General features: G+C 48.6%; 1 protein-coding gene across 1 annotated transcript in view; it reads right to left on the reverse strand.

Moving 5' to 3' along the window:
* Nucleotides 1–258: 258 nt before the first annotated feature.
* Atp7b (ATPase copper transporting beta) overlaps nt 259–26,560 on the reverse strand; it is a 75,136-nt gene continuing 48,834 nt past the window's right edge. The window contains exons 5-21 of the mRNA XM_021219276.2: nt 25,758–25,919; nt 23,606–23,682; nt 21,941–22,115; nt 20,278–20,511; nt 19,581–19,672; nt 18,546–18,673; nt 18,285–18,439; nt 17,748–17,882; nt 13,055–13,249; nt 11,313–11,495; nt 10,094–10,247; nt 7,403–7,546; nt 5,676–5,818; nt 4,988–5,191; nt 4,791–4,908; nt 2,940–3,042; nt 259–2,312 (exon numbers count right to left, since the gene is read on the reverse strand). Coding sequence (XP_021074935.1) covers nt 2,039–2,312; nt 2,940–3,042; nt 4,791–4,908; nt 4,988–5,191; nt 5,676–5,818; nt 7,403–7,546; nt 10,094–10,247; nt 11,313–11,495; nt 13,055–13,249; nt 17,748–17,882; nt 18,285–18,439; nt 18,546–18,673; nt 19,581–19,672; nt 20,278–20,511; nt 21,941–22,115; nt 23,606–23,682; nt 25,758–25,919 — 2,676 coding nt within the window. The 3' untranslated portion in view covers nt 259–2,038. The remainder of the gene's footprint in view (nt 2,313–2,939; nt 3,043–4,790; nt 4,909–4,987; nt 5,192–5,675; nt 5,819–7,402; nt 7,547–10,093; nt 10,248–11,312; nt 11,496–13,054; nt 13,250–17,747; nt 17,883–18,284; nt 18,440–18,545; nt 18,674–19,580; nt 19,673–20,277; nt 20,512–21,940; nt 22,116–23,605; nt 23,683–25,757; nt 25,920–26,560) is intronic.

The raw sequence follows: 26,560 nt of genomic DNA on the forward strand, positions 1-26,560 counted from the left end.
CTCATGTCCCCACTGCTAGAATCCCATCATTCTCCATCCCTCCAAAGAAGTCCCCAGCAATCCAGCAGCATGAGCCATCCGGACAGAATAAGCAAGTCGTGGGCGACTCCTGGATGAAAAGATGCAACTTTATCCTTGTGCTTCATGGAAAGTTTTGAAGAGGGAACTGTTCTCTGGCCATTAAAAAAAAAAAAAACAAAACTGACTCTTTGAACATCTAAAAAGTTATTTATTTGTACAATTATATAAATATTTTCATGTCTACATGTGAACATGATGCTTACATTCTCAGAAGGTTTAAAAATCAATACAATTAGATTCTTTAGAAAATGATTACCTTATTCCAAAACAAGACTTATTCCAGAACAGAACTATAGACAGAGTAGATGACATCAGTGAGAGGAGGTCACTGGAGAGGGCGTGGGAGGGTTGCAAATAGCGAGAGCGCAACATGCAAAACTGAAACCAGCCATCCCAAGGGACGGGTGGTAACCTCGTGACCAACTGCATTCTAAGTTGATGCAACTCATCCATCTCCTGTACGTTTGCTCATCCAGCGATGAGGATCCTCGTCCAGTTTACTCTCACCGAGCAAACTGATATTGTAAGGCAGCAACAGAATTACAGAAAGGCCTTCGGAGCCCTCTGAACTGCACATCGGCTGTGAGTTCCTGGGAAGACACTGAGGCCCTCGGACCCTGTTTCCTTGTTTTCAGTCATAGACGGTAGGTAGCTAGGGTGCTATTTTTGTGGGGAAAAGAGGTGAGAAACCTACCAAAAAAGGACTAACACTGCCATGGCCAACAAATGACATCCTATAAAGGAGTTTTGTTGTTTTATTTTATTTTATTTTTTAATATCACAAAAGAGAGTAATCCATTTCTGCCAGTCTGCTCTGGGTGGCTCAGCCGCTCGCTCAGTTAAGCTGGCCCCATCCCTGCCCTCTGACACCACTCCAATCACACAGCCATAGCTGACAAGAGTGTTTTCGCTGGGGGGCTGTGGGTGTCTCTCCTTTAGAAGTCTCCTCAGCAGCAGATAGCTCTCTACTGAGAACTTCACTCTCTTCTGGTGGGACAACTCCCTCCAGGCACACACACTAAGCATTTGTGACAAACTCCACCGGACCCCACTGAGTGGCAGGGGTGTGCCCTTATGCATACACCTCCCAGGGAACAGTGCTTTACACACCACAGGTTATGGTCGGGCCGTATAGGGTCCCTGAGAGGCAAGGAGCTGGACCCCATAGGAAAATGAACTATGGTCAGGCTCTGAGGGATCTCTTCAGCTGGTTGAGGGTGGCACGTGTGGGTCTGTAGATGTGGCTCTAAGCAGGATGGCACTCTCTCCTCAGAGTAAAGAGGGGTGCCGGGTAGCTCTTGGGTTGGGCTGCAAACCAGGGCACCACCTTTAGGCGGGCAGATATGCAGGAGCCAGAGCATCGGACCCAAGGCACAAATTCTACCCTGAGAAGATAGAGGGCAGGCAGTGCCAGTACCAAGGACGCCAGCTACACCAGGCAGGGAACAACAGACTCGTCTGAAGGAGCCTTAGGCTTACATGGCCCATGTGAGCTGCCTAACTCCAGACTTTATGGGAGCTCTTGGTATAGGAGAACTCTGGTTGGAGCTCTCCAGGGCGGGGCGGGGGAGGCTGAGCTAGGCTTGTGGTCCTGACGAGCTTGGTCCTCACTGCATAGAGAGTATATACAAATATAGAAGGCAGGGCTCGGTGAAGAGTGCTGGCTTCCTCTCCTGTACTAAACTCTAAGCAGGGTGTGATCTTGCCCTGATGAAAAGCATGGAGACTAGTGTACCTTGCCCAACCTAGCAGCTTCTGACAGAGCGATCCCGCCCAGCCTCTGCAGATAAACCACACACTGTAAGTCAAGGCTAGCAGGAGCTCAGGTCTCACGATCGACTTCACCCGTCCTGCTGTGGCTTGTTAAGGCTGCATCTCCTGGCTCAACCACCATGAGCGGGAGCAGGCTCACCTAGAAGGAGCGCCATGGCCTGCCCAGGGTTGCCATCAGGAACACTCAGATACACTGCTCTTCATCCCTGTCACTCAGGAGCAGGGACCATTTGTCACCACCGTCCTCTGCTGCCCCGCCATGCCGAGACAATCTGTCTGACGTCAGGGAGGACAGAGACACTTGGCTCACGTAGCTGACCTGGTCCCACACGGTGGCCCTGGGAGAATCGCGACGCCGGTCATCCATGCCAATGTGCACACTGACTTGGGAGGCACTCAGGGGTTTCATACGGCCGTGGGCCTGGGCTTCATATCTCTCTAGGTCAGGCTTTCTATAACTGAAAGGCAAGAACCCAAGAATACTCGAATCACTCTAGACATAAGGCCCTTTTTCTCTGGCGAAATCTCTATTTTTCAGTAACCTAAGTAGCAAAATTTCATGTTTTTTAAGGGAAAAAAAAAGGATACTGAATTCCCATGGTTCAAGTTCACATAGTCTAGAAACTTTTTATGTAAATACTCCCCACATAGTAGGCTACTGTTCGTTTTTGTTAAGTGAATGCATGAGTAAATAAGTCAATGTTTTTTTCTGTTTTGGCAGTGTTAGGGACTAAACCCAGGATCTTTCCCATGCAAGATTAGTGAGCATGAGTTCCACTAGTGAGCTCTGTCCCCAGTCCATGGACATCCTTGCTAAGGAGAAATCCCTGGAAACCCACAGGGATCATATATTTACATGTGTTCATGTAAATAACTCTGAAAAAGGCCCAGCCTCTTACCACTGCTAAGTGGTCAGTCCCTGTCCAGGGTACTGAAAAATCACTACAAAACCCCACGCAGGTCCTTTGTGTTGCTCCCAGATAAATAATGGGGAGCACGAAGCAGGAAACACGCTGCTGTGCCCCGACCTGCACGGTGGAGCCTGCAGAGACTCCTCCAGCAGGTGCTCCAGGCCCAGGACTTACCACTTGAGCTGAAGAGACGAGAGCACCACAGACACAGAGGAGGCAGCCATGGCCGCTGAACCCATCCACGGCTGCAGCACGATGCCAATGGGCATGAAGACACCTGCCGAAAGAGGTGCCACCTGGCAGCCAGGGAATACTGAGATCCCTCCTCAGGGAACCTAGGAGACACTATGCCCACCAGCTTTCAAGGTGAGACTAAGCTCGCAGGAGGTGGGCAAAGGGAAGGTGAGTCTGTCTTGCTTACTCTTGCTTAGAATTATGTATGGGTACCACCAGCCAGTGCCGGGGCTGGGAACCTTGGAAGCTAACAACTGTGGATATGGTCACCGTCCTTCTCTACAGAGGTAGCAACCTGGTCTCTAGGGAGGGCTGGAAGCCAGGTCCCAGACAGCCAGGAGGGAGTGAAGCTCCTAAGCTGCTCTGAGGTCAGAAGAGACACTTATCTGAATGCAGCTGTCCTTCACTTCTTTGTGGGTTCTTCTATCTCCCACTCTTCTCCACTCCTTTCTTCCACCCCTTCTATCCCCCTAACACTAGATAAGAGAGAAAAAAGATAGAGGGGAAAGGAAGGAGATCCCTGAATAAAGTCAGGGGTCAGAAAGAAGGTGACATTATCATCAGACTGCTTCCTACTGTTTAGGGTGTTAAGTTCCTTTGGGTAAGTTTGATCTTTGCTGGGAGAATATCTAATATCTTCTTCACCCACAACTTTTTAACAAACCGCAACCAACCAACAACCCGCCCAGCTTCTCAAGGCTCTAGCATTTCAACCTCTTAAAAGTTTCCAGTCAGGGGAACGCCAGGGCCAAGAAGTGGGAGTGGGTGGGCAGGGAAGCAGGGTGGAGGGAGGGTATAGGGGACATTCGGGATAGCATTTGAAATGTAAATGAAGAAAATATCTAATAAAATAAGTTAAAAAAAAGATTAAAAAAAAAGTTTCCAGTATTCCAAATGTCACATAATCATGGCTATCTGCAGCTGGGAAAATCACACCCCTGCTAGAGCACAAGGTAAATCACAGTCAGCTGCTGCAGACAATCTGAAGCAGCCCCATATCCCACACCTGGGATTAAAATGAAAACATATAATACTTCTGTGTGTCTTAAAGAAATCAAAGTTCCAGAATTGTCACTACATCTGACTTCTAGACTCAGGAGGCTGAGGCCGACTGGATAATCTCTATGATGGAAGTCACCACTTACCACTTGGATATAACAGAGAAACTGAGACAGGAAAACTGTGACTTTAGGTCAGGGGCTAACAAGAGGGCTTCCTGGGTGAAGGAACTTACAGGCAAGCCAAATGACCTGAGCTTGTTCCTCAGGATCCACATAATGGCATGGGAGGACTGATTCTGGCAGGAAGTCCTGTGACCTCCAGGCCCACATGTGCACATATGCATGTATATGTATACATACACACAAATATAATAATAATAATAATAAAACAAACTCCTTCAGGTCCTTTTAGCCTAGATAGCCTTTCAGCAGAATACCCTTTCTCTCCAGGTTATTTGTGGAATCAAACTAGAGTCTGGGCAGGGTTCATTTTTAATACAGAGACAACAGCCACTGTGTCTGAAATAGCAAGTACCTCAAAACACCCCACGGTGCCTATTCAGACCTTATGTCTTAATAAAGCTTCAGAGAACAGGGACACTCTTAAATGAATGGCCAAGCCTCCTGATCAGCCTTCTACAGGGGACCAGAGCGAGGGAGGCTGTGGGGCCCTCCCTGGGCTTTCCACAGTGTCTGGCCAGCCAGGTCAAGAGGTGGGTGAGTCATTAGTTCACCAGGGACACAGCAGAGACCAAAGGTGACATAACAGGCGAGAGCTGACCCTACCTACCTGCAGCAATAGGTATCCCAACCATGTTATAAATCAATGCCAGCACCAGATTGACCCGGATCCTCCGGACAGTCCTCTTGGAGAGATGAATGCTGGCCACAACGTCCAATAAGTCATTCTATAGGAGAGGAGCACACTTGAGTGTGGACTCACGCCAACCCCAGCCCCTCCTGAGACCTCCACACAGCCGAGCTCACTCTGATCAGGACCACGTCTGCTGCTTCAATGGCAACATCTGTGCCAGTCCCGATGGCGATGCCCACGTCAGCCTGGGCCAGGGCTGGGGAGTCGTTCACCCCGTCTCCCACCATGGCGACTTTCTTCCCTTTGTTCTGAAGCTCCTGGACCTTGGCCACCTTGTGAGAAGGCAGTACCTCTGCAAAGACCTTGTTGATGCCAACCTGAAAGGAAGGCGGTCGATGCCTAATGTCGGTGCGAGTTTGATAAAAGCAGAGATCCACAGTAGCAGCTGGTTTGGTAGGGTGTGCAAGGGTGAGAGTACAATGCTCAGGAATTCACGCTAGAGCCATGGGGACAGGCAGCCACCCCATGACATCGTCCTCATGCCCCAAGCTCAGAACTGAGTGGGCCAAGCCATTCCTCTCAGTCCATAAGCAAGATGAACCAAGAAAGCACTCCCATAATACAGTGCTTAATGATGGTTTATTGACCGTTTATTTTGGTTTGGTTTTGAGATAAGGTCTCGGTGTAGCTGTGGCTGCTATATAGACCAGGCTGGCCTCAAACTCAGAGGTCCACCTGCCTCTGCCTCAGAGTGCTGGGATTAAAAGTGTGCATTTACATCAGATGTTTAGATTTTTTTTTTCCATCTGTGAACTTGTCTACAAATTTCCAAGGATAAAAAATGCCTGGCGTCTGCCCTACCTGAGTGGCAATGGCTCTGGCTGTCTTCCGGTTGTCCCCTGTGATCAGAGCCACATCCACACCCATGCTTTTCAGGGTGTAGATAGCCAGGGCAGCCTCTGGTTTGACAGCATCTGCGATGGCAATCATCCCACAGAGCGCACCTGAAACCAAGCAACCACGGTCAGCAAGGGCAGGCCCAGGCAGCTCCGTGCAAGCAAGATGGCTCGCGGCATACGTCATCCTCCACAGGAAATGACCCTCCAGAGTAAGTGATATCATGTCTGGGTTCTGTTGCTTTGTTTTTGTTTCTCGGTCATGGAAAGGGTAAGAAAATGTGCACAGGGACTCCTGAACAGGTAGGAGCAGGGAGAACCTCATACCCTCCAAAGCCCAGTGGGATTTTTAATAGTTTCCACTGGGAACATATATTACATTGCCAAGTATCTTTTACATGGAGAGAATCCAGTGTATGCTTGCTATTAAAAATACAAGACACATACAACGCTACTTATAGGGACAGATATCCAACCTAGGAAGCTGTCCTCCCTTTTTGTCATTTCCTACAGAATGTATGATTTGCACAATATACCTTTTTCCTGAAGTTAGACACAGGAGGAGGAGAGTTTTGAGCTGCGGTGGCACGGTAAGACTACAGCAGAGCACAGTTCCTCTGCTTACCCTGAGTCCGCGCTTAGGAGTTGCAGACCACGGTTTGTAAGGATGAGGGTCAGGGAACGAGGCCAGGGAGGCACTTTTGGATGGAGTTTTCAGAATACAGGGTTGTAAACTACTTTCTATTCAAGTCCAGCTTTACTTCTAATAACAAACGCTAAAGTGGACGTAGCGAAGGCTTCCGTCTCTCAGGGAGACAGCCTGGTGCGCTCTGAGCGCTGAGACACCCAGAGTCCTGGGAAACCGTACGATCAGAGTCAGACAGTGGCGAGCTGCAGGGGCCTCCTTATGCTAAGGCTTCTGCAGTGAGGCCTCTGGGGCCGTGGACTCCTGTTTTGTCTGGGGCAATGCGTGAGAAGGATGATGTGAGTTGCCACCTTAGACAGAAGCAAATACAACGGAGAGCAGTTGAGGCTTCTAGGAGCTGAGCTGGCGCAAGATCAAGATAGAGACGGTAACAAAGGGAAGGCCTCAACTCTTAAGGAACTCTAAGAGTGAGGTAAACAGTCTTTCCCAGGGAGGAAACACCAATTGGCTACCTAGTACCAGTGGTCACCCCTGAAGACAAGCATACAAGTGACATTACAGACTGAGCTGGCTATACTTATGTATTTAGACAGACATATATACATACATACATACATGTATAAATGAAAAGTAGAGCCCATAAATTTGACAGAGAGGTATATTGGAGAGTTTGGAGGGAAGAAAGGGCAGTGGAAGATGATATAATTATATTGTAATCTCAAAAATAAAGCAATCATTTAAAAACGAGGAAGGGGTTGTAGAGAAGGGATAAAGGGGAAAGACAGCAAGACAACCTGGAAAGACACCTCAAAGTGACAGAAAGGGTGACGTAGCTTTCAAAAGAAAAAGAAAAATAATGACAAGTAAGAGGAAGAGGAGAGGAGAAAAGAAGGAAAAGATAGGAAAGAAAACAGAAAGGAGGGATGGGGAGGGGAGGGGAAAGGAAGGGAGGGGCAGGAGGGGACAGGAGGGGAGGGGAGGCAGCATGGGAGGCCTCCTTATGGGCCAGGGAAGGTGAACTGTGTGCTAATCTCACACAGGATTACCATCAATGGCCACCAGGATGGCCGTCTGTCCTTTCATCTCGTGATCTGTCATGGCGTCACTGATGTCACTGGAGATGGTTAAACCATTGCGCCGCATCCATTCCCGGTTTCCAATCAGCACAGAGAAGGTATGGGGACCTGCACCTGTTCAGAAGGGAATGGTTACTCCCAGATGGTCCAACTTCACAAAGAGCTAAAACCCCGAGACATCTGACTGCTTTGAAAGCTATAACCTTGTGTGACACTCTCCATGAAGGACCAGAAAGATACACAGTATGGAGAACACCATGAATTGAATGGAGTGTTTCATGCATTCCACATGTGTAAAATGCTGTCAATATATCAAACATCATGTAATGTTCTTAGATGCCATTAGAGATACGTGCTGATATTTTTGAAGACGTATTTATGTGAATGAGTATTTTGCCTGCATGTATGTATGTGCACCATGTGCATGCCTGACAAGGAAGCCAGAAGCGGTGAGATCTGGAACTGGAGTTACAGATGGTTGTGAGCCACCATGTGAGTGCAGGGAGTAGAGCCTGGGTCCTCTGCAAGAGAAGCAAGTTCTCTCAATCACTGAGCTATCTCTCCAGCTCCTGATTCTTTTATATAGCGGTTGGGGCTGGCCTTTTAGGTCAGACCAGAGAATATGTTGACTGGATTATTAGATGACCCAAAGTGAGTCAACAAATCAGGCAAATCTGTTCCTATGATACATATACACACTATTTTTTGAGACAGTTTTATATAGATGAGATGAGGAGATACATGGAGATACACACACACACACACACACACACACACACACACATATATGCATCCAACAAAATCAAATTACTGCTCTATGTCATGACATCCTAATAGAAACTTGGGGCCCCTACTCCCGGTCTTTGGAAGACAAACACGTGCAGAGAGCACCTGAAGAAGTGACTCCCGCAGCTCGCTGCACAAAGGCCACACTGTAGGTCCTATGTGTTAACAAGCAAATTCTTCTTGGCGCTACTTGGCGCTTCTACTAGCAAATGTTCACATACATTTATTGTGACTTGTAAACCACCTATCTGCAGAGATATTTTTTTTTCCTGCAGTTTCTGTGTGTGTAAACATGCCTGTGACAGAAATCCCTTTTGGTGGTCATGAAGCTCAAAGACCATCTATTACCTGACTTACAAAAGCTGTTAAGTGTGTGTGTGTGTGTGTGTGTGTGTGTGTGTGTGTGCGCGCGCGCGCGCGTGCACATAATTGATTCTTGCTGACTGGAATCTTCCATATCAATGTAGTCCAGGTTGGCCTTGTCCACCTGGTATTCCTGACCCCCATCTCCCAAGTGTTGGGACGGCAGGCATGCAGCACGCCCAGCCTCTATGGAATGCTCTAGAATGCAGGTGGCTTTTAATCTGCCACCTTCTAATAGCATGAGACCCTGATGAGACACTACCCAGCTTTTGGATGATCTAATGGGAATGTCACTTTAGGGCTCTAAGCTATTAAAGGGCAGCACATGACATCCAATAACATCTCCTAAATTAAGATTTAGCATTTGGGGCATTCTACGCACTACTGGTTTAATGTAATGGCTGGAAAATGTCCTCAGATTGAAAAAAAGGCAGACTAGGGAGATGGCTCAGTTGCTAGGCGAGCCTGACAACCTGGGTTCTATGCTCCACAGTCACATAAAAGCCTGGAACCTGGCGCGCCTGGAACCCCAGCACTAGGGCAGAGAAAGGAGATTGGAAGATCCCTGGGGCCTGCTGACCTACTGGCCTAGCCCATACTAGCCTAGCCCAAACTAGTGAGTCCTGGGTTCAGCAAGAGACCTTACAAGGTGGGGGCTGATGGAGCAGGGTATCTAACATCCTCCCTGGCCTCTGTATGCACATGCATGAGCACGCCTCCCCACCACACACACATGTACACAATTATGTGTACACCCTATATACATAAGGATGGAAGAAGGAAGGAGGTTAGGAAGGCAGGCAGACAAGGTGGGGTGCAGACAGGGCTGCATGCCTGCAGTCCCAGCTCTCAGGAGAATCCCCAGGGTTCAAGAGCAAGGAACCTAAAGGTGGCGCCCGCCACTGGGCAGATCTTTTCTTGGTGTTGGCAGACCGCTTCCTGCTTCCCTTGCTTTAAGCTCTGAGAATACTGCACATCACACTGGAGAGCACCCAGATGGGAAAGAAACAGGAAGAAGAAGAGAAACAGAAAAGCAGGTGCCACCTGCGACCCTGAGGCCATGGGAAGGAAAAATCACTGTGGAGTAAGAGAGATAACACTCCAGGGGAGAAGTAACTGTGGATTGAAGTCTTATGCCACTTCCGTAAGCATCATCAGTCTTGAGACGTCAAGCCAGAGACAGTGGTACACATCTATAGCCTCTGCTAGCTGAAAGGCTGAGGCAGGAGGGTTGTTTGAGTCCCGAGCTGGAAACTAACACAGCAAGACCCACCACAAGAACAAAAAGCCAAACAAAACACATAAAGAAGTGAGACTATCAAAACATGGGAAGAGAAACAGCAGGTGTTCCTGGGGTCCCCATGGCATGGGCGCCTGGCAATGAGCATCCTGTATCCACAGTGGGGGGAAAATCTCACAGGTGGGTTTGGTAATGGTCTGGCTTGCCTCTGCTTTCACCCAAGATAAAGTCTGGCCACCAAGAGACACAGGAGGGACAAAAGTGAGGAATACCTTCCCCTGTGGGAGGGTTGCCAACCCCAACAGGGTGAGCGGTTGGATCACTGCGAGCCAGGATGCCTTCCACGTTGCTAACTTTGCAGCTAATTCCACAGCCGGGCACTGCCTGGAAGTCCGTGCTATATCCCAGGGTCTCTGTCCCAAGTTCCTGTGGAAGCGAAAAGGGGGGGGGTGGGTAGTGGGAGGAGCCAGGGAAGGAAGGAGGAAGTGAGGACAAACAGAAGGAAATGCACCATGACCTCAGCAAATGCTCTGTCACCAGATTCGGTGTTGGTTGTCAACCTGAAACAGGTGAAAGAGCTAAATCCTCTCTAGGTGGAAACCTCGTGACTGGGCAGGCTGCAGATCCAAGGGGAGAGTCAGCTCCCCTCAGACCACTCAGATATTTCCACGTTGAGAGTGATTACAGTAGAACGACAGGCTAGGTAAGTGGTGGGCAGCAGAGCTACTTCGAAGCTGCCAGGCAGATCATTCGCCCTGCGGGATACCCAGGGAAGGCATCGGGAGTGGTGGGAGGCACTGGAGCAGCAAGCGAGCAGAAGGCTTCCTCCCGACCCATATGGGCAGATGTCAAACAGCAAGGTACTGTCCCCTACAAGGGGCAGCAGCGTACTGACCCCTACGAGGGACAGCAGCGTACTGTTCCCCTATGAGGGACAGCAGCGTCCTGACCCCTATGAGGGACAGCAGCGTACTGACCCCTATGAGGGTCAAGCCCAGGATGAAATTTCTCAAACATCCCCTTGCCAATGTTTCCTGAGGTACAACAATGATAAAATTTTGTTCATGCCACTCAGACACTCTCGGCATAGTCTGCCATCTGCCCCCACGTTCTAGGGAAAGAGGGGTACAGTGATTCTCTAAACCCCCCCAAATCAGGGCTATTCAGCTCATCTGCGCTAGCTCCTCCCTGGCAATCCCACTGAATGCTGTGTCTCCTCAGCCTAGCCATATAAAGAAGTTGTTCACGTGCCCATCTTCCCCTGCCCCAGACTTGGGCTCTCAGAAGGCAGAGGGGTCATGTCTCGCTCACTTTGCCCTGAGCCTGGCGTTATCCATTCGTCTGACTAATAACTGTAATGGCGTCACTGCGAGCCCTGGCTGCAGCGAGTGAAGAGCTCCCCTGGGGCAGCTAAGCAAGTGTGGAGAGGTAGGGAGCCAAGGCTGGTGAGAGAGAAGAGCCCATGCGATGCCAAGGCCAAGGTCGGCATACCTCTTTGCAGTATTTAGTGACGGCCACACCTAAGGGGTGCTCGCTGCTGGCCTCCGCAGTGCCCACCACAGCCAGAACCTTCCTGAGGGGGAGTGCGGCCATGTCCGAGAGCAGCAGGAACCGCATGACTCTGGGGACCCCGTGGGTGATGGTGCCCGTTTTGTCAAACATAACGGTCTTTATCTGCAAGAACAACTTCACGTCAGGTCTTAGCGTGGGAGCGGCTTTCACAGTCCCCATGTCTGAAGGCGGAGCTTCTCCCAGCCTGCCTTGGGGCAGGGACCGGTTGTTAACTTCCTAACCCTCGGCCTGAATCTGTGCAGGCATCGAGTGCTGCTACCAGAGAACCATTACTCATCTGCCAGTCTGCGGCTTCACTGTAACTTATCTTTGACCAAGCAGAGGGCAGCAGTTTTCTCTGTTCAGACCATGATCCGTAAGCAGCAGATCCACTGCTTAGATTCCAAAGCTCAGTGCTGGCCTCTGCCCTCAACACTGGTAGCCGGAGGTTCTCTACCATACCCCACCCTTGCTGTGCAGCCAGTCTGACACTCCCTGAGTGGCTCCAAGGAGCGCTCTACTCTGTGATCTTCCTCAGCTCTTAGAATGGTCCCCTCCCTTAGCCCTTTCTCTGTCTCTGATTTCCCTCTGGCTGCTCATTAGTTTATTCAACAAGATGTCTCTGGAGGCTTTCAGGCTGAATGCCAGTCACACTGGTAAAAAGAAGTGCTGCAGACCTCATGGAGCTCATGATCAACAGAGGCGTGGCCCCGAGGGTCCTCTTCACCTGCCTACCATTCCACAGCAGTGATATCTCCACTGCCACCTTATCTGGACAGCTCTTGCTCCAATTCCCAGACCGCCAGCACTGCCTAAGAGCTCCTGACTAGGCCAGGCCCCAGTGCAGTACAGATGGGTGTACAGCTGTGGTCTCACTAGGCAGCTCAGGCAGAACCTGAACTCACGATCCTTTTGCCTCAGCCTCCTGAGAGCTGGGCTCATGGCTGTGCATCACCACACTAACCTAAACAAAGTCTTAATATGCACTGTCACTCTGCCACCCTGAAGTCTGCATGTGAGCTGTCAACTTGGTTAACAGCTGCAGGCTTCCGGGCAGGTTACCTGTCCTGGCTGGTTTTGTGTGTTAACTTGACAAAGCTGGAGTTAGCACAGAGAAAGGAGTCTCCCTTGAGGAAATGCCTCCATGAGATCCAGCTGTAAGGCATTTTCTCAAGTAGTGATCAAGGCGGGTGGGCCCATTGTCGGTGGTGCCATCCCTGAGTCCTGGGTTCTATAAGAAAGCAAGCCAGTAAGCAGCACCATGGCCTCTGCATCAGCTCCTGCCTCCAGGTTCCTGCCCTGAGTGAGTTCCCGTCCTGACTTCCTTTGGTGATGCACAGCAGTGTGGAAGTGTAAGCTGAATAACACTTTCCTCCCCAACTTGCTTCTTGGTCATGATGTTTGTGCAAGAAGGCAAACCCTGACTAAGATATTACCTATCCTCCTTCTGCTATAGTTCCTACACCTATAAAACGGGAATGAACCACATCTACCACATGAGATGGAGTCAGTGAATCTCCATGAAGCAGTGAATTGTACACCCATTTAGCTTCTGCTGCTTTGGCTCATACTCCCAGGCAGCCCTGGCTCCCTGCCTCAGTCATTCACACTTGCTCTCAGGCATCTCTCTCTTAAGGAACAGTGAAGAGAGACTGTTTTATAAGGACCTGACAGCGGCCTACCTTGTGTGCCATCTCCAGAGGCTTCCCTCCTTTGATTAGGACACCGTTCTGGGCAGCCACCCCAGTGCCCACCATAACTGCTGTGGGTGTGGCCAGCCCCAGGGAGCAGGGGCAGGCGATGCACAGCACAGTGATGGATGTCTGGAAGGCAAAACGGATGATCACTTCCGTCTGCGAGATGTGCTTGCTAGGGTTCTGTAGAGAGAAGCATCAGATGGAGAGATCAGGGAGCGGGGAGGCATCTCACCTTGGCGGGGCAGTGGAAACTGAGAACACAGTGACCCTAGTTCAGGGAACATGACTGTGACTGTGTCCTGTGCAGCTTCTGTATCAGACGTATCGTTTCACTGCCCACCTCCGACTTGCCTAACCTCTTCCCATAGCTTCCCTCAAAGACGCAAGGTGGAACAGGAACAGAGTCAGGTCAGACACTGGTGGGGCACAAACTCAGGAGTTGGACCACATAGGTCATATCCCAGCTGTGTTGCTAATGTCATCCCTCGCTGCCTCTGTTTCCCCAGCTATATAATGGTATAAAGTGCTTTGTGCTTATAAATGGGGCAATGTGCACACAAACACAGACAGCTATGCAGAACAGCACTGGCGCGACACATTAACTCATCATTACTTTTGGCCTCATTATTTCGAAAGCCTAAATACCTCTCCACAGGACCTATGCTCAGATGATGCAAGGATATCTATCGCTGTTTTTTTCTTGTGATAGCAAAACCTGGGGACAGCCAAAAGGGAACTGGTCCATGAAACTGTAGGCATAACGGAGTCTGAGGGGTTGCGGAAAGGTATCCGGGACACACTGGGACGTAAACGGCAGTATGAGGAAATGTGCTGTGGGTGTATCCGGGCTATCAAGTCCTCTGCCTCATAGACGAGCCACAGAGAGCAGCAGAGGGCAACTGTGGGCTCCCTCCTCATGACGGAACTCGGGGCCCCCTTGTTATTTCTCCGACTAGTTTTCATTACCCGAACAAACAAAATGGAGATCTGCTTTCTGGTGTGGTGGAGCACAAGGAAATTACTACTCTCTGTTTGGGGTATTCATTCATCTTGCAATGCAGTGAAATGATACACTACACTACACTACACTATGCTACACTCACTAATCGCCAGAGTGTGTTTCGTGAATGGACAACACAAAGCACAACTTCTTTACATCCTTTATCTTTTCACTTTAAAAGGCATGGCTCAAAAATAAGGCATATTGTAAAAGTCATTTAATTTTTCTCTCAACCCACTGTGTTCGAGTAAAAGGGCATACCATTTAACAAATATGTGATTTTAAACGAATGTGTTTTGTTTTCACGGGCATCTTATTAAAATGACATTTGGCACTTTGGGGGCTCTGGTGGACTTCTGGGAATTAACATGAGCCCTTCCTACAAATGACATTTTTGCCACAGTGATGACAGTGCCTGAATGGAACACACAGCACCCCAGTTGTTAGCACACACTGATTTTGCAAATAAAAACAGGAGAATCAGAGTAAGAGGTCAAAGCATGGAACTGAGCCTACTCCTGTCTTCCCCAAAACCAGATCCTTTTTGTTTTAGTAGATAATTTATTTACATTTCAAATGTATCCCCTTTCCTCATTTCCCCTTTGAAAGCCCCTTAGCCCCTGCCCCCTCCCCCTGCTCACCAACCTACTCATTCCGCTTCCCTGCCCTGGCATTCCCCTACACTGGGGCGTAGAGCCTTCACAGGACCAAGGGCCTCTCCTCCCACTGATGCCTGACAAGGCCATCCTCTGCTACCTATGCGGCTGGAACCTTGGCAGTCAGGCTTAGCTTAGCCACTGGCTATCCTAGAGACAATGCCCAGGTCACTCTTTAGAGCGCCAGGGGCTTCTTGGATGCCACAAAGTACTTAACTCAGACTTTCTCAACTTAAGATACATGGACTGAGGGAGAAAGTGACACGTTGGTAAACAGCACACGTCTGATACACCTTCATCTGCCGGCAGAAACTGTTTTCACAGAAGAAACAGGCTCCATCTTTAGCTCTTCACACCATGACTCTAAACTAACAAAGCACTGGTGTGAGGTAAGATGAGATAAGATGAAAAGCGCCCCACTCACTGGGAAGCCAGTGGTGCTGCCAGCTCACAGGCTGGTCGGCCCTGGCGCTATTTAACTGTGGGGTCCTGACCTGGCCTCCAAGTGTCAGACATATGCAGCACTCCATACATGAAAACAACAATGGCTTCAAACACTGCTAAGTGATCTTGAAAATTAGTTCTTATTTCTTAAGCAGGAAAATTTCTGAGGATACACCATACTTTCCATTGATATTTTTGAAGTTTGATTAAAAAAACAGTATTTCCTAAGATAGTCTTCTTTGCCTATTTCTTCTTCTGCTATTGAATAAATGTTTAATTATCGAAACGCTTTGCCTACGGTGATGTATGGCCTTTCAGTCACACTGGGAAGTGTTATTGCTTGACAAGGCAGGACATTAGATCTGGGATTCATGGAGTTAAGTGGCAAAAATACATTTCTCCCGTAAGATCTAGTATAGTACTGTGCCATCAAAACTGTGGTCTCTTTTCTATATGTTTTAAACTCAGTAATGGCCAATAAATGACATTTTGCAAATCCTTGGAGCATTCCAACTGGGGAGTCAAATGATGTCATGAAAATTATCTCTGAGTAGAAAGCAAAGGGAACTCGTGTATGTGGGTATCTGTGCCCATGATGAAACTCCAGGCCTGGCACATACTGGGTGACCCTCAACCAGCAACCTCAATAAGGACCTTCAGAAGTAGCCTGATTATCCTACCATGACTGGGATTTTACTGATAATAAATAAAAGAAGCTAACAAAATAAAATAATGTGGTAGTTTGAATATGTTTGGCCTAGGGAATAGCAATATTTGGGGGGGTGGCCTTGTTGAAGTAGGTGTATCATGGTGGGCATGGGCTTTAAGACCCTCATCCTAGCTTCCTGGAAGCCAGTCTTCTCCTAGCAGCCTTCAGGTGAAGATGCAAAACTCTTAGCTTTTACTGCACCACATCTGCCTGGATGCTACCATGCTCCTGCCTTGATGACAATGGACTGAACCTCTGAACCTGCTAGCCAGCCTCAATTAAATGTTGTCCTTATAAGACTTGCCTTGGTCATGGAACTCAGAACTCTGACTTCAAGGTCGATCTATACAGAGCAAGTTTGCAGAGCAAGTTCCAGGACAGTCAAGTTCAGGCAGTAAGGGAAATTCAGAAACAGAAAGCCAGCTATAAAATAAGAGGGGCTATGTTCCAGCCCCAGCAAACAGCAGAACTCAGCAGCTTTGGCCGTGTGGTTCTGGATTTAGAGTCCAGAACAGAAGGGACTACTGGGACAATTGATGCTGGTTAGCTGGAGCTAAGAAATTAGCGGTGGATAAGAAGAGACCAGCATCACTGAGGTGAAACCTTCTAGGAAGCGTTTTCCAAGAGCACAAAGAAGCTGTGTTCCAGAGATTGCCAAGGTTGTACCTCATGCTGCAGCTGGACTTGGGAGTGTGCAAGAGTTTCCCAGGTGGTACTGGTTTTGAAAGCATTAAGGGGTCATGAAGAGCAGCTGAGGCTTGGCACTGTGAGAGACCAGGGAAGGCCATGGGTGAAGATATACCTGAGCTGCAGTTGAAAGCCCAGGACTGAAGGGGTTGTGCAAAGGATTTGGGGACTGGTACCATGAAGAGAGCCTATTAGAAGCTATTGGTGAAGCCTAATTTCAGTGGAAGACCCCAGTGTATTAGAGATGCCAGTATCATGGGGAGATCACCAAGAACAGCAGCAGCAGTGGAGTGGATCAACCAGAGCCTAGTGTGCTACAGAGGGCAGAGCTGGAGAAGTGATGCCAGCCCCTTGGAGGAGCCCAGAAGATCATGTGTGGATCCAGACACTGAAACATTGAAGGTTGCCTTGGAGACCCCAAGATGTTTGAGATGCCAGAGCTGTGGGATATCTGCTGAGGAAAGCTGCTAACAGGGAGTGGAAGCAGCCCAGGAGAAAGAAGTTTGTTGCAGTCAACGAAGATGAAAAAGGACTTGGAGATCTGAAGACCCCTTTGACATCAGCCATGGAGATGCAGGGTTTGGAGTTTGCCCAGCTGGTTTCCTGCCTTGCTTTAGTTATAGTTAAGTCATTAGATAAATCTCAGAAGAGACTTTGAACTTTGGACTTTTAACATTGTTGAGACTGCTAAAGACTATGGGGATTTTGGACACTGGACTAAATGTCCTTAATTATTGTGCTATGTTTAGGCTGGCCCCATATGTTTAAACAAGCCTACAGGGGCCAGGGAGTGGCACTATTTGGAGGTATGTCCTCGTTGAAGGAAGTGTGTTACTGTGGGTGTAGGCTTTCAGACCTTCACCTTAGCTTCCCAGAAGTAAGACTACTAGTGGCCTTCAGATGAAGATGTAGAACTCTCAGCTCCTCCTGCACCATGCCTGCCTGGATGCTGCCATGCTCCTAATGGACTGAACCTCTGAACCTATAGGCCAGCCCCAATTAAATGTTGTCCTTATAAGAGTTGCCTTGGTCATGGTGTCTGTTCACAGCAGTAAAACCCTAACTAAGACAAATAATAGAGGACAATTAAGCCCCAGTGAAGCTAAGACACAAAAGAACAGGATTAGTGGCAATAAGTTCTGTCAAGCACACCAACCATCCTGCGCAAGGCCTTCAACTTACAGGAAAGTACTTCTGAACCACACCAAAATCAACAAAGCCGATGACGATCCACACCACCAGGGTCAAGGTTGAAATGATGATGATGAATGGGACGAAATATCCACTGAACCGGTCAGCCAGCTGCTGAATGGGAGCCTAGGGAAACAAAGCACTAAGTCCACGGGAAGTTACAGCCTACAAAGGCAGGCTTGGGTCCATGCTCCCTCCATTGCTATCTTTAGGAGTCAATCTCTACTTGATCCTTGATGGGTGGAACTATGAACCTTTGCAACCATTCCTCACATCTATTTTGTTTGGGGGGGGGGGGCGGAATAATGCAGCCCAGGTAGTCTGGAGCTGACCTTGAACACCCGACCTTGTCACTCCCGCCTGTGGACTAGCTAGGAATAGGAGAATGCTGTGGCTCCGCCCCTCTGTTTTCTCCAGCGCTGGAGATTGGATCCAGGGCCTCTGGTATGCTAGGTTGGTGGTCTACCCACTGAGCTAAATAAATCCCTTTGAGATTGTTTCATTACATGTTTTAAGGTTCATCATTACCTTTGACATCTGGGCCTCCTCCACCAACTTGACAATCTGAGCCAAAGTCGTGTCATTACCCACATGGGTAGCTTTGAGGAGCACAGAGCCATGAGCATTTATAGAGCCAGCAATCACTATGCTTCCGGGTTTCTTAGTGACAGGCATGGCCTCTCCTAGGGAAGAGAGAGAAGTCAATCACTCACTCAGCCCTCTCAGCATCGCATGGACCAATGGCTACCACGACCCCCATCAAAGGGAACCTAAACCAAGCCACCTAACCTGTGATGAGGGACTCGTCAGCCATGGTATTGCCTTCAAGGACTTTCCCATCCACTGGGAACTTGCCCCCAGGGACAACCTTGATGACATCACCTCGCTGCACCAGCTCCATGGGCACTTGCTCCTCTCTGCAACAGAAGACACTCAGATACCATCCTCCTCGTCTGGGATTAGACCAGGTTCTAGACTGACTATTGGACCTTTTACGGCTAGCCCTACATATCTAAGAGTTCTAGATTAGTAGACATAACCAACCTTGCATAAAAAATACTTAGGTATGGATTTGGGATATAGTTTGGTGGTACAGTTCTTGCCTAGCATGTAGGAGGCCCTGGATCCCATCCCCAGCAACACACACACTCATACACATACACACACACACACACACACACACACAAACACAAACACACATACATTGTAGGGGGGGAGGTGTAGAAGTCACCTGTCTATGTATACTGTATATATATATATATATATATATATATATATATATATATATATGCATCGTTGTTCTCTAAATCTAGGCAATACAGTGTAAAAACCATTTATATACCATTTGCATTGCAAATATATCATAATTAGTCTAGAGATGATTTAAAGTATGTGGGAAGATATGAATTCTATGCAAATACTGTTCCGTGTCATATGAGAAACTTGGTATTTGAGGGTCCTAGAGCCAAACTTCATGGGTGTTGGGGGATGATTATGCTCGCATCACCCTGAGCAACGGATGGGGCTAAATTCAAGAGGGGCATGCACAGTTGATTCCAGAATCCCACTGCTGTGCTATCGACTTTATCATAAGAAAAAGCAGGCAGCTGCTGAAGGATCCGTCCTCACAGCAGTACAGACAGACTGGTACAGTACAGGTCTTTAGAAAGGTCACTGGTTTGACTGCAGTTAGCAGCCGGTGCAGGCACTGGACAGTGCTTCAGGGTGATGTCAATGGTGGCCTAAACTTTACGATGGTGACTTGTTGTCACTACACGGGTGATATACAGGGATTCCCAAGCTCTTCTGATGGACCCAACGCACCTGAGGATTAAGTTGTCCTCACCCAGGGTCACGACTGTGGCTTCTGTGGCTTGGAGTGACATGAGTTTTGCAAGGGCTTCTGAGGTTTTGCTCTAGGAGATAAACCAGGATGAGAGCTCACGGTCCATACCCAGGCTGACACTCCCAAGCACTGCACTGAAGGTGGCTGGCGTGAGAAACACAACCCCGCCACTGAGGCAGCCACGTGTGTGCCAGCGCCACGAGGGAAGCCCGCCCAGGGCTGCTGAGGCAGAGCTTGAATCCCATTTCAAAGGAACACAATCCTAGTCTGCCCGATGGCCATTTTATTTTCACCTTCAATATAATTTCCTTCCCCCTCTTTTGCAGGCTCCAATGCAGAGCACTGAACAGCACCCAGCCCTGAAGTGAAGGTGTGGATTTCTACACAAACTAACTACAATCCATTAGGCGTTAAGAGACCTTTCAAGCTCTGCCCAAAGTTCAGAGTTTGTTCTGCGGCACAATTACCCAAACAAAGGTCTCACTAATTAGCCAGATTAGCTGGGATTTCAGAAGGAACAACCAACTGGGAGATTAGTGACTGCTGCCCCTAATTACACGGGGTTCAGATTCCTCTGGATCATTCTCTATAGCAAGTGTAATTAGTAGTTCTCAGCACATACTGCCTTTGGGCTGAGAGTCGGATTACCGAAAGAACCATTGAAGCTGTAGCTACCTTTGCCACATGTTCCAGCCAACGTCCCAGGGCAATGAACACGAAGAGCATGGGGGGCGTGTCAAAGAAGGTCACCGGGCTCTTCTCTGCCTTCTCGGCTACCGCGACCACCAGGATGACCAGGGAGTAGGCGTAGGCAATGGTTGTGGCGAGCACGATGAGCACATCCATGTTGGCGGACCTGTGTCTCAGCGATTTGTAGGCTTGTACATAGAAGTACCACCCACCCAGGAACTGAAAGGCAGGGAGGGCGGGGTTGGTGGAGGAAGGGGGAGGGGCCAGCCTCAGGAACGAGTATTCTAGGTTCTTGGACATAGCTACCACTATGCACCAATATCTGCATGATTATTTGATACTGAGGGCACACACTCCGCCTCAGCCTCCGCTGAAACATACTCTCTCATTCTGAGCACTACTGGCCACAGAAAGGGATGACTGAGGATACAGGACGTTTGGAACACAAGCATGCCACATAAATGTCCATAGTGAGAGAATGGTAACAACGACAACGTTATTCACTTATATTGTGAATGGTCTCTAGAGAGAAGACAAGCCAGTGACGTAAAATATGTCCACGATTCAAATAAGAGAGGCGGCATCCGATGGTGGTGTCCCGTGACACCCACACACACACTTCCCTTAACAGACATCTGTGTCTATATTGTATGAACATGCATTGCACGTAAACGCACACACATATGCATGCACATACACACAGAGAGAGGCAGAGACAGAGAGACAGAGATAGAAAGGTTTGCTCTACAAAGGTGAGATATGAGAGAGGCATGCCTAACTCCTGAAGGCATGGCAGCAGTACCAGTGAGCAGGACCGGGCCAGAGGCGGGTGTAATCAGTCAGCGTACATTTCCCTTGGCTTCAGTATTGGTGAGATTGCTCACAGTAAGGGCAAGGGGCACTTTCAATTACAAAGAAAATATAGGAAAGTGATCCAGCCTGCAAATGGTTACCCCTAAACAGTCCTAGTTTTATATGTCAAAATGGACACATGCAGACATTCTCTATGTTCATATATGCATGCATGCACAGATGTTCCACAAAGCCTCCTTGTTCTGAATGATACACGTATCCAAAGATAAAGACCACGGCTTTGCCTTTAAGGATAGAACATTCAATAGAAGCCTGAGCTCTAGGGACATTCATCTGAAAATTCTAACGAGGGTAAACTGAAATAATAATAAACGAATCCGGAAATGGGGAGCCGGGGTGTGACTGAGCGATGGCGCACTTGCCTAGCACGTATGGCATGTAAGAGGTCCTGAGTTGTCCTGTCATTTGTAACACACACACACACACACACACACACACACACACACACACATACACACACACCAGGAACAGGCAGGCTCACCAGGCTTACAAGGAGAGGGTGGCTGCTCTGACAAGTTTCAATCACTTGCAATGACCTGTGACTGTGAGACCAGGCCTTTCTTCTTCATTCCCACATTTGCAGCCCCCCGGTACCCTGCCCTCCCTCTGGTCATAAGACAGAAGTAACAGCAGCAGCTCCCCAAAGGTGACTCTGCAAAGCTACCATGAGGAGCCACTGGAACTAGGTTAAAGGGCTATTGACACAGTGATCAGAGATCCATTAGCCATGCCTGGGCACAAAGGGCAGAGGTTTGCCCAGCTCTCCAATACATACTTGGACAAAGGTACACAAGATGAAGAAGATGAGATTGAGAACGGACAGTCCTGGGATGATGTTGTGGTCCAGGACCATCGTCTCCTGGGGCGTACTGCTGGGGATTAACATGTAGACCATCAAGCCCATGACGGGGATGCCGAACACGAGGCTGCACAGGAAAGACTTCTTCCACCTGGATGGCAAGGTCAGCGACACAGACACATCAGAACCACTTGGCACTGGGATCAGATTAGACATAAGATGAGCTAAGACAAGAATGACGCTTACCCCCGACATCATCAGTGACCTGAAGGGCCAGGCATTGCTGGAGGGACACTGGGCTCAGCTATACTTCTGCATAAGCTGGTGGCCACCCATTTATAGGTACAACAGATGAGGCCCCAAAGACGAGAACTAGCCCCAAAGGGGCTTCCACTCTTAGTCTACAGCTGCCTAGAGTTCTCTTTGTCTTCTTATACAGTTAGATTCCCCTTAAAGCAAGGGATGGATAGACATACTATTAATTAGTATAAGCTTATTTACAGTATTACTATTATTTACACTGGAAGCCAGACACCAAGGTTGGCAGATGACGTCTGTGGCTGCATGTGAGCCACAGCACGGAACTCTAAACAGGCAGTGTGGGACCATCAAGGGAAGTCCTCACAAGCTGTGTATCCTAATGTACATCCTGCAGTCCTGAGCACTCAGGCTGCTGCCTGAGGCCATCCGAGAGACAGGCCCACTAGTTTCCCAAACCCTCGACTGCCAGTCTCCTGCATCCCAGGCAAGCCAACAGGACTGAACCAAGGGCACCATCAAAGCCCCAGAAGGATCTACCACTCCCTGCGGACACTAAACTGAGTTTCAGATCCGGGGTCTCCTTCTCCCCAGACTTTTCAGGATTTGCCTAAGCTACTGAGGTCACAGCTTGCTCCTCGCTCTTTCCCAACAAGGTACTGTTGTACTGCCCTATGTACAACAGTGGCCTTTGAGTGTGCTCAAAGACTAAGTGACCGTCTGAGACAATCGATGAATTATCCTTTATCTGCATCCTGGGCCGCCCCACCCCCACCCCACTCTGTGCTGGAGATTCTGGGGGGCTTGTGCATGCTAAACACGGGCCCTGTCACTGAGCTGCATGTCCTTCCCTGCGCTGGCCATCTTCTTTCCACTTAGCTCTGAAGACTGTCTTCAGATCCTACTTGTAGAACTTACGAAAATAACAGACTAAATAAATAGACGGTGAAATAAAGAGCCAACCTTGCAGTTAGAATTAGCAAAACTTAATAGTAGTATTAAATATTTAAATAACCACCGAGAACAGGTGACTATTTAAAGTAGTATTAATAATTAGTGAAATTTAAAAGGAAAGAGAAGAAAAAAGCCTACTCCGGTTCTACACTCATTCGAGTGCACACACTACTGCATCTCAAGTACACTATCATGCTGGGCAGTACAGACACAGATGCTGCCAATATCCGAACACTTCTACAAACAGCATGATTCCAGCTGCTGACCTCACAGGCATAAAAGGCAAGGAACCAAGACTGAAGGCAACCCGGGAAGCTGGGGTACTGGGGTCACAGCTGAGTCTGCTGGCATCAGCATGGGACACAGAGTCGGCGGGAAGGGGACAGAGACTTAGCCAGGGCAACCGTTCACCTTCTGTTTTCTACCTACTGTTTTATTTCCATCTTGTGGTCCAAGTGATGAGCGTTGGGGTTTCTCTGGGCCAGGGAAGCATGAAAGCCAATCTCCTTGTGATGAAAAGAGGGGTGGGGGGCAAGGGGGGAAAGTTCTGGTTAAAACGTGCACGTGCAGAAAGCATTTCCAGTACTGGGAACTGAAATCTCAAAGTTCCACCAGTGACCTACGGTTTTCCTCTCGTGACTTCTTTGTGGCCAGCGGCTTCCAAAGCCTGTTCAGAGGTTCAGTACTCTGTGTGCCGAGAGACTGACTGTGCCACCTTGGAGACACGGCACTGAATGGAAATCCCTCCCCCTTCCCAAAGGAAAGGCAGTTGCTATTGTCACACTCACTCCAGTGGGTCCCTAAGCTGACCAGGGTTTGACTTCAAGAGTCTTGAGTTAAAGAATTTTGATGCCTTGTGGTCTGGTACTTTCCCCACTCACGAGAAAAAGGAAGGTCTGAGAGAAACAGTGTGTTAAAGAACTGGGTGCAGAATATGGGACTCTAGGCTTCTAGGCCAAGCAACTTCCTACTGTGTCCAGGGCCTCACTAGGTGAAGAGCGGTTTTCTCCATGTCCTGACAAACTGAACCTCAACCCTGTGCTTTCCACAAGCTCTGCCACCACCACCTCCGTGTGAGCATTACGGCTCTGTTGCTTCTTGTTGGTGTGCACAAGGAGAGCTGCCAGAGAATGTCCTGCCAGCACAATAAAGACAGCCCCGGGATGCTGGTGCTGCTGTCTCCAAAATGAAATGTCATGGTAGAAGGGCATCAAAGGCAACACAAGACAAAAATTCTCATAACTAATTCCAGCTTGGTCATATCAGGAAAAGATGCCCCAGAGTCTCGCAAGCCTGGAAGTCCGGCAATATTCCAATAGTCCTGCATTTTGGATAGAGGTCCGGGAGGCTGTACCAAATCACCTCGCAGGGAGGAAGCAGCTAAGATACTAGAAGTCAAAATGCATATGAGACATGATTGAAGCCCCCCACCTAGAACTCTCCTTCCTGTCCCCAGCATCATGGTGACTCCTCGGCCCCATGGGTGACATGTGGACACAATTCTCTAAGGTTTAGGGTAGAAGAGAATGGGATCCGAGTTGGGAGTGCCATCTTGCCTCTGATGAGCTGGGTATCAGTGAGCAAGAACTTCGCTTCCCTGAGGCTCTGCCCTCATCGAATGAGGCAGCTGTGACGCTAGCCAGCCTATCTGTATAAAAACTGCAGCGGCATGTCATTTCTGTATCGGAAAGCTCTGCTGGGCCACACAGTAGACACCTCTATATACACATGCCCACGGAAGAGAAAATCAAGGATGAGACTGTCTGATTGCATGAAGCCTGATACAATGTTTCATTTCATAAGCAGTTTCGATACAATGTTTCATTTCATAAGCAGTTTCACTTGGTTTAATTAACCCTTACCACTGGCCGCTAAACCCTGATCTCACTTAGTCTGGACGTCTGAACCCTTTCCAATCACAGTGGATGCTTATTCTCTTAAGATCTGCTACAGTGCGGACATTAAAGCGCAAGTGGGAAGTCTGTGGACAGAGGGAGCTGGAGGGAGGACAGTCATAAACCCTCTGATTTCCTAAAGCAAGATGACCAAATTCTCCTACAAACCTAGCAGGGAGGGAAGCTCGGATCTGTGGTCTAGTGCCAGCATCCTGAGTCTGCACACACCCAGCACAGGTAGAAATATTTTTTTAAAAAAATGGTGACTGAGCAACTCAACTCTCCACAGACTGATGATTTTCAGGATATAGCTAAAAACTAGAAATGATGTCTTTTTCCTCTCAGCTTTTTCTTTTAAAAAGGAGTGTGTGTAAGTTGGAGGATGGTGGCTTTTGAAAGTCAGATCTTGCCTACCATGGGTTCCAGGGATCAAAGGAGTTGTCAGGCTTCCACAGAAAGCACCTTCACCTGCTGAGCCCCCTTGCAAGCCCTGCCTCATCTCTTGTTCTGCTCAGACGCTCTGCTGCTCATTAACCGTCTTCAGTTAATTAAGCAACTGACCTTACGACCCTTGGAAAAAGTCCACGGCTTACAGAGGACTTCTGAATCGGGCTTAACTACTTTCTTCGGTGATTATATCTCACTGCTTTGTAAAAGTGGATACAGAGCTTTCAGGAACTGGCTACCTCGACAATCTTGATGATGTCACGGGGACCGACAATTTCGGGATCGAACTTCACATGGGCTTTGCTGGTGGCGAGGGCCACAGAGGCGTAAGTGATGCCATTTGTCCTTGTGAGCTTGGACTCTATGTTGTGGACACAGGAAGCACAGGTCATCCCTGTGATCTGCAAGACAGGAGGACAAAAACCCCAAGACTGAGACGAGCCTTTCCAGTGGACCCCGGGAACTTAAGTGGCAGGCAGCTACTTCCCCATCCACAGATGCCAATCCCAGTGGCTCCGTGGCTGTCCCCCAACTGCAGGGTAGGCAATAGCAAACATTTAGCCAGTGGCTGCAGACAGAGGTTTGGCTTTTGGCTAAGAATGGGCTTTTGGAAAGCACTTCACATTGTATTCTCTCACCAGTGACACTGTAGCAACTGTCGAATATGGAGTGTGTGCAAGTGCATCTTTGCAAAATCTTTGGAACTCTTAACAGTCTACAGTTTCAAGTGTCACTGGGATCTGGTCTGCTCCAGTGCCCTGCTGGCTCCAATACAGTTAATGTCAGTGTCACATTATTAAGAGAGCAGGATTTAGGAAATGACGGATGCAGTGGGTGGGTTTTAAGTGTGATATCACATGTCATTGCTGGATACAGATAAGGCGCATCAGAAAGCCTAGACTACAAATGAAGTGCACAAGTTCTAGGTTGGGGTATGAATCACGTGCCTAGCCTGTGCAAACAAATAAATACAGTTCACATAAAATGTTCAACTGGGTGCAGTGGTACAGGCCTCTAATCCCAATACTCAGGAGGTAGAAGC

This window comes from Mus pahari, chromosome 19 (genome assembly GCF_900095145.1).
Source record: "Mus pahari chromosome 19, PAHARI_EIJ_v1.1, whole genome shotgun sequence".
NCBI classification, from domain to species: Eukaryota; Metazoa; Chordata; class Mammalia; order Rodentia; family Muridae; genus Mus; species Mus pahari.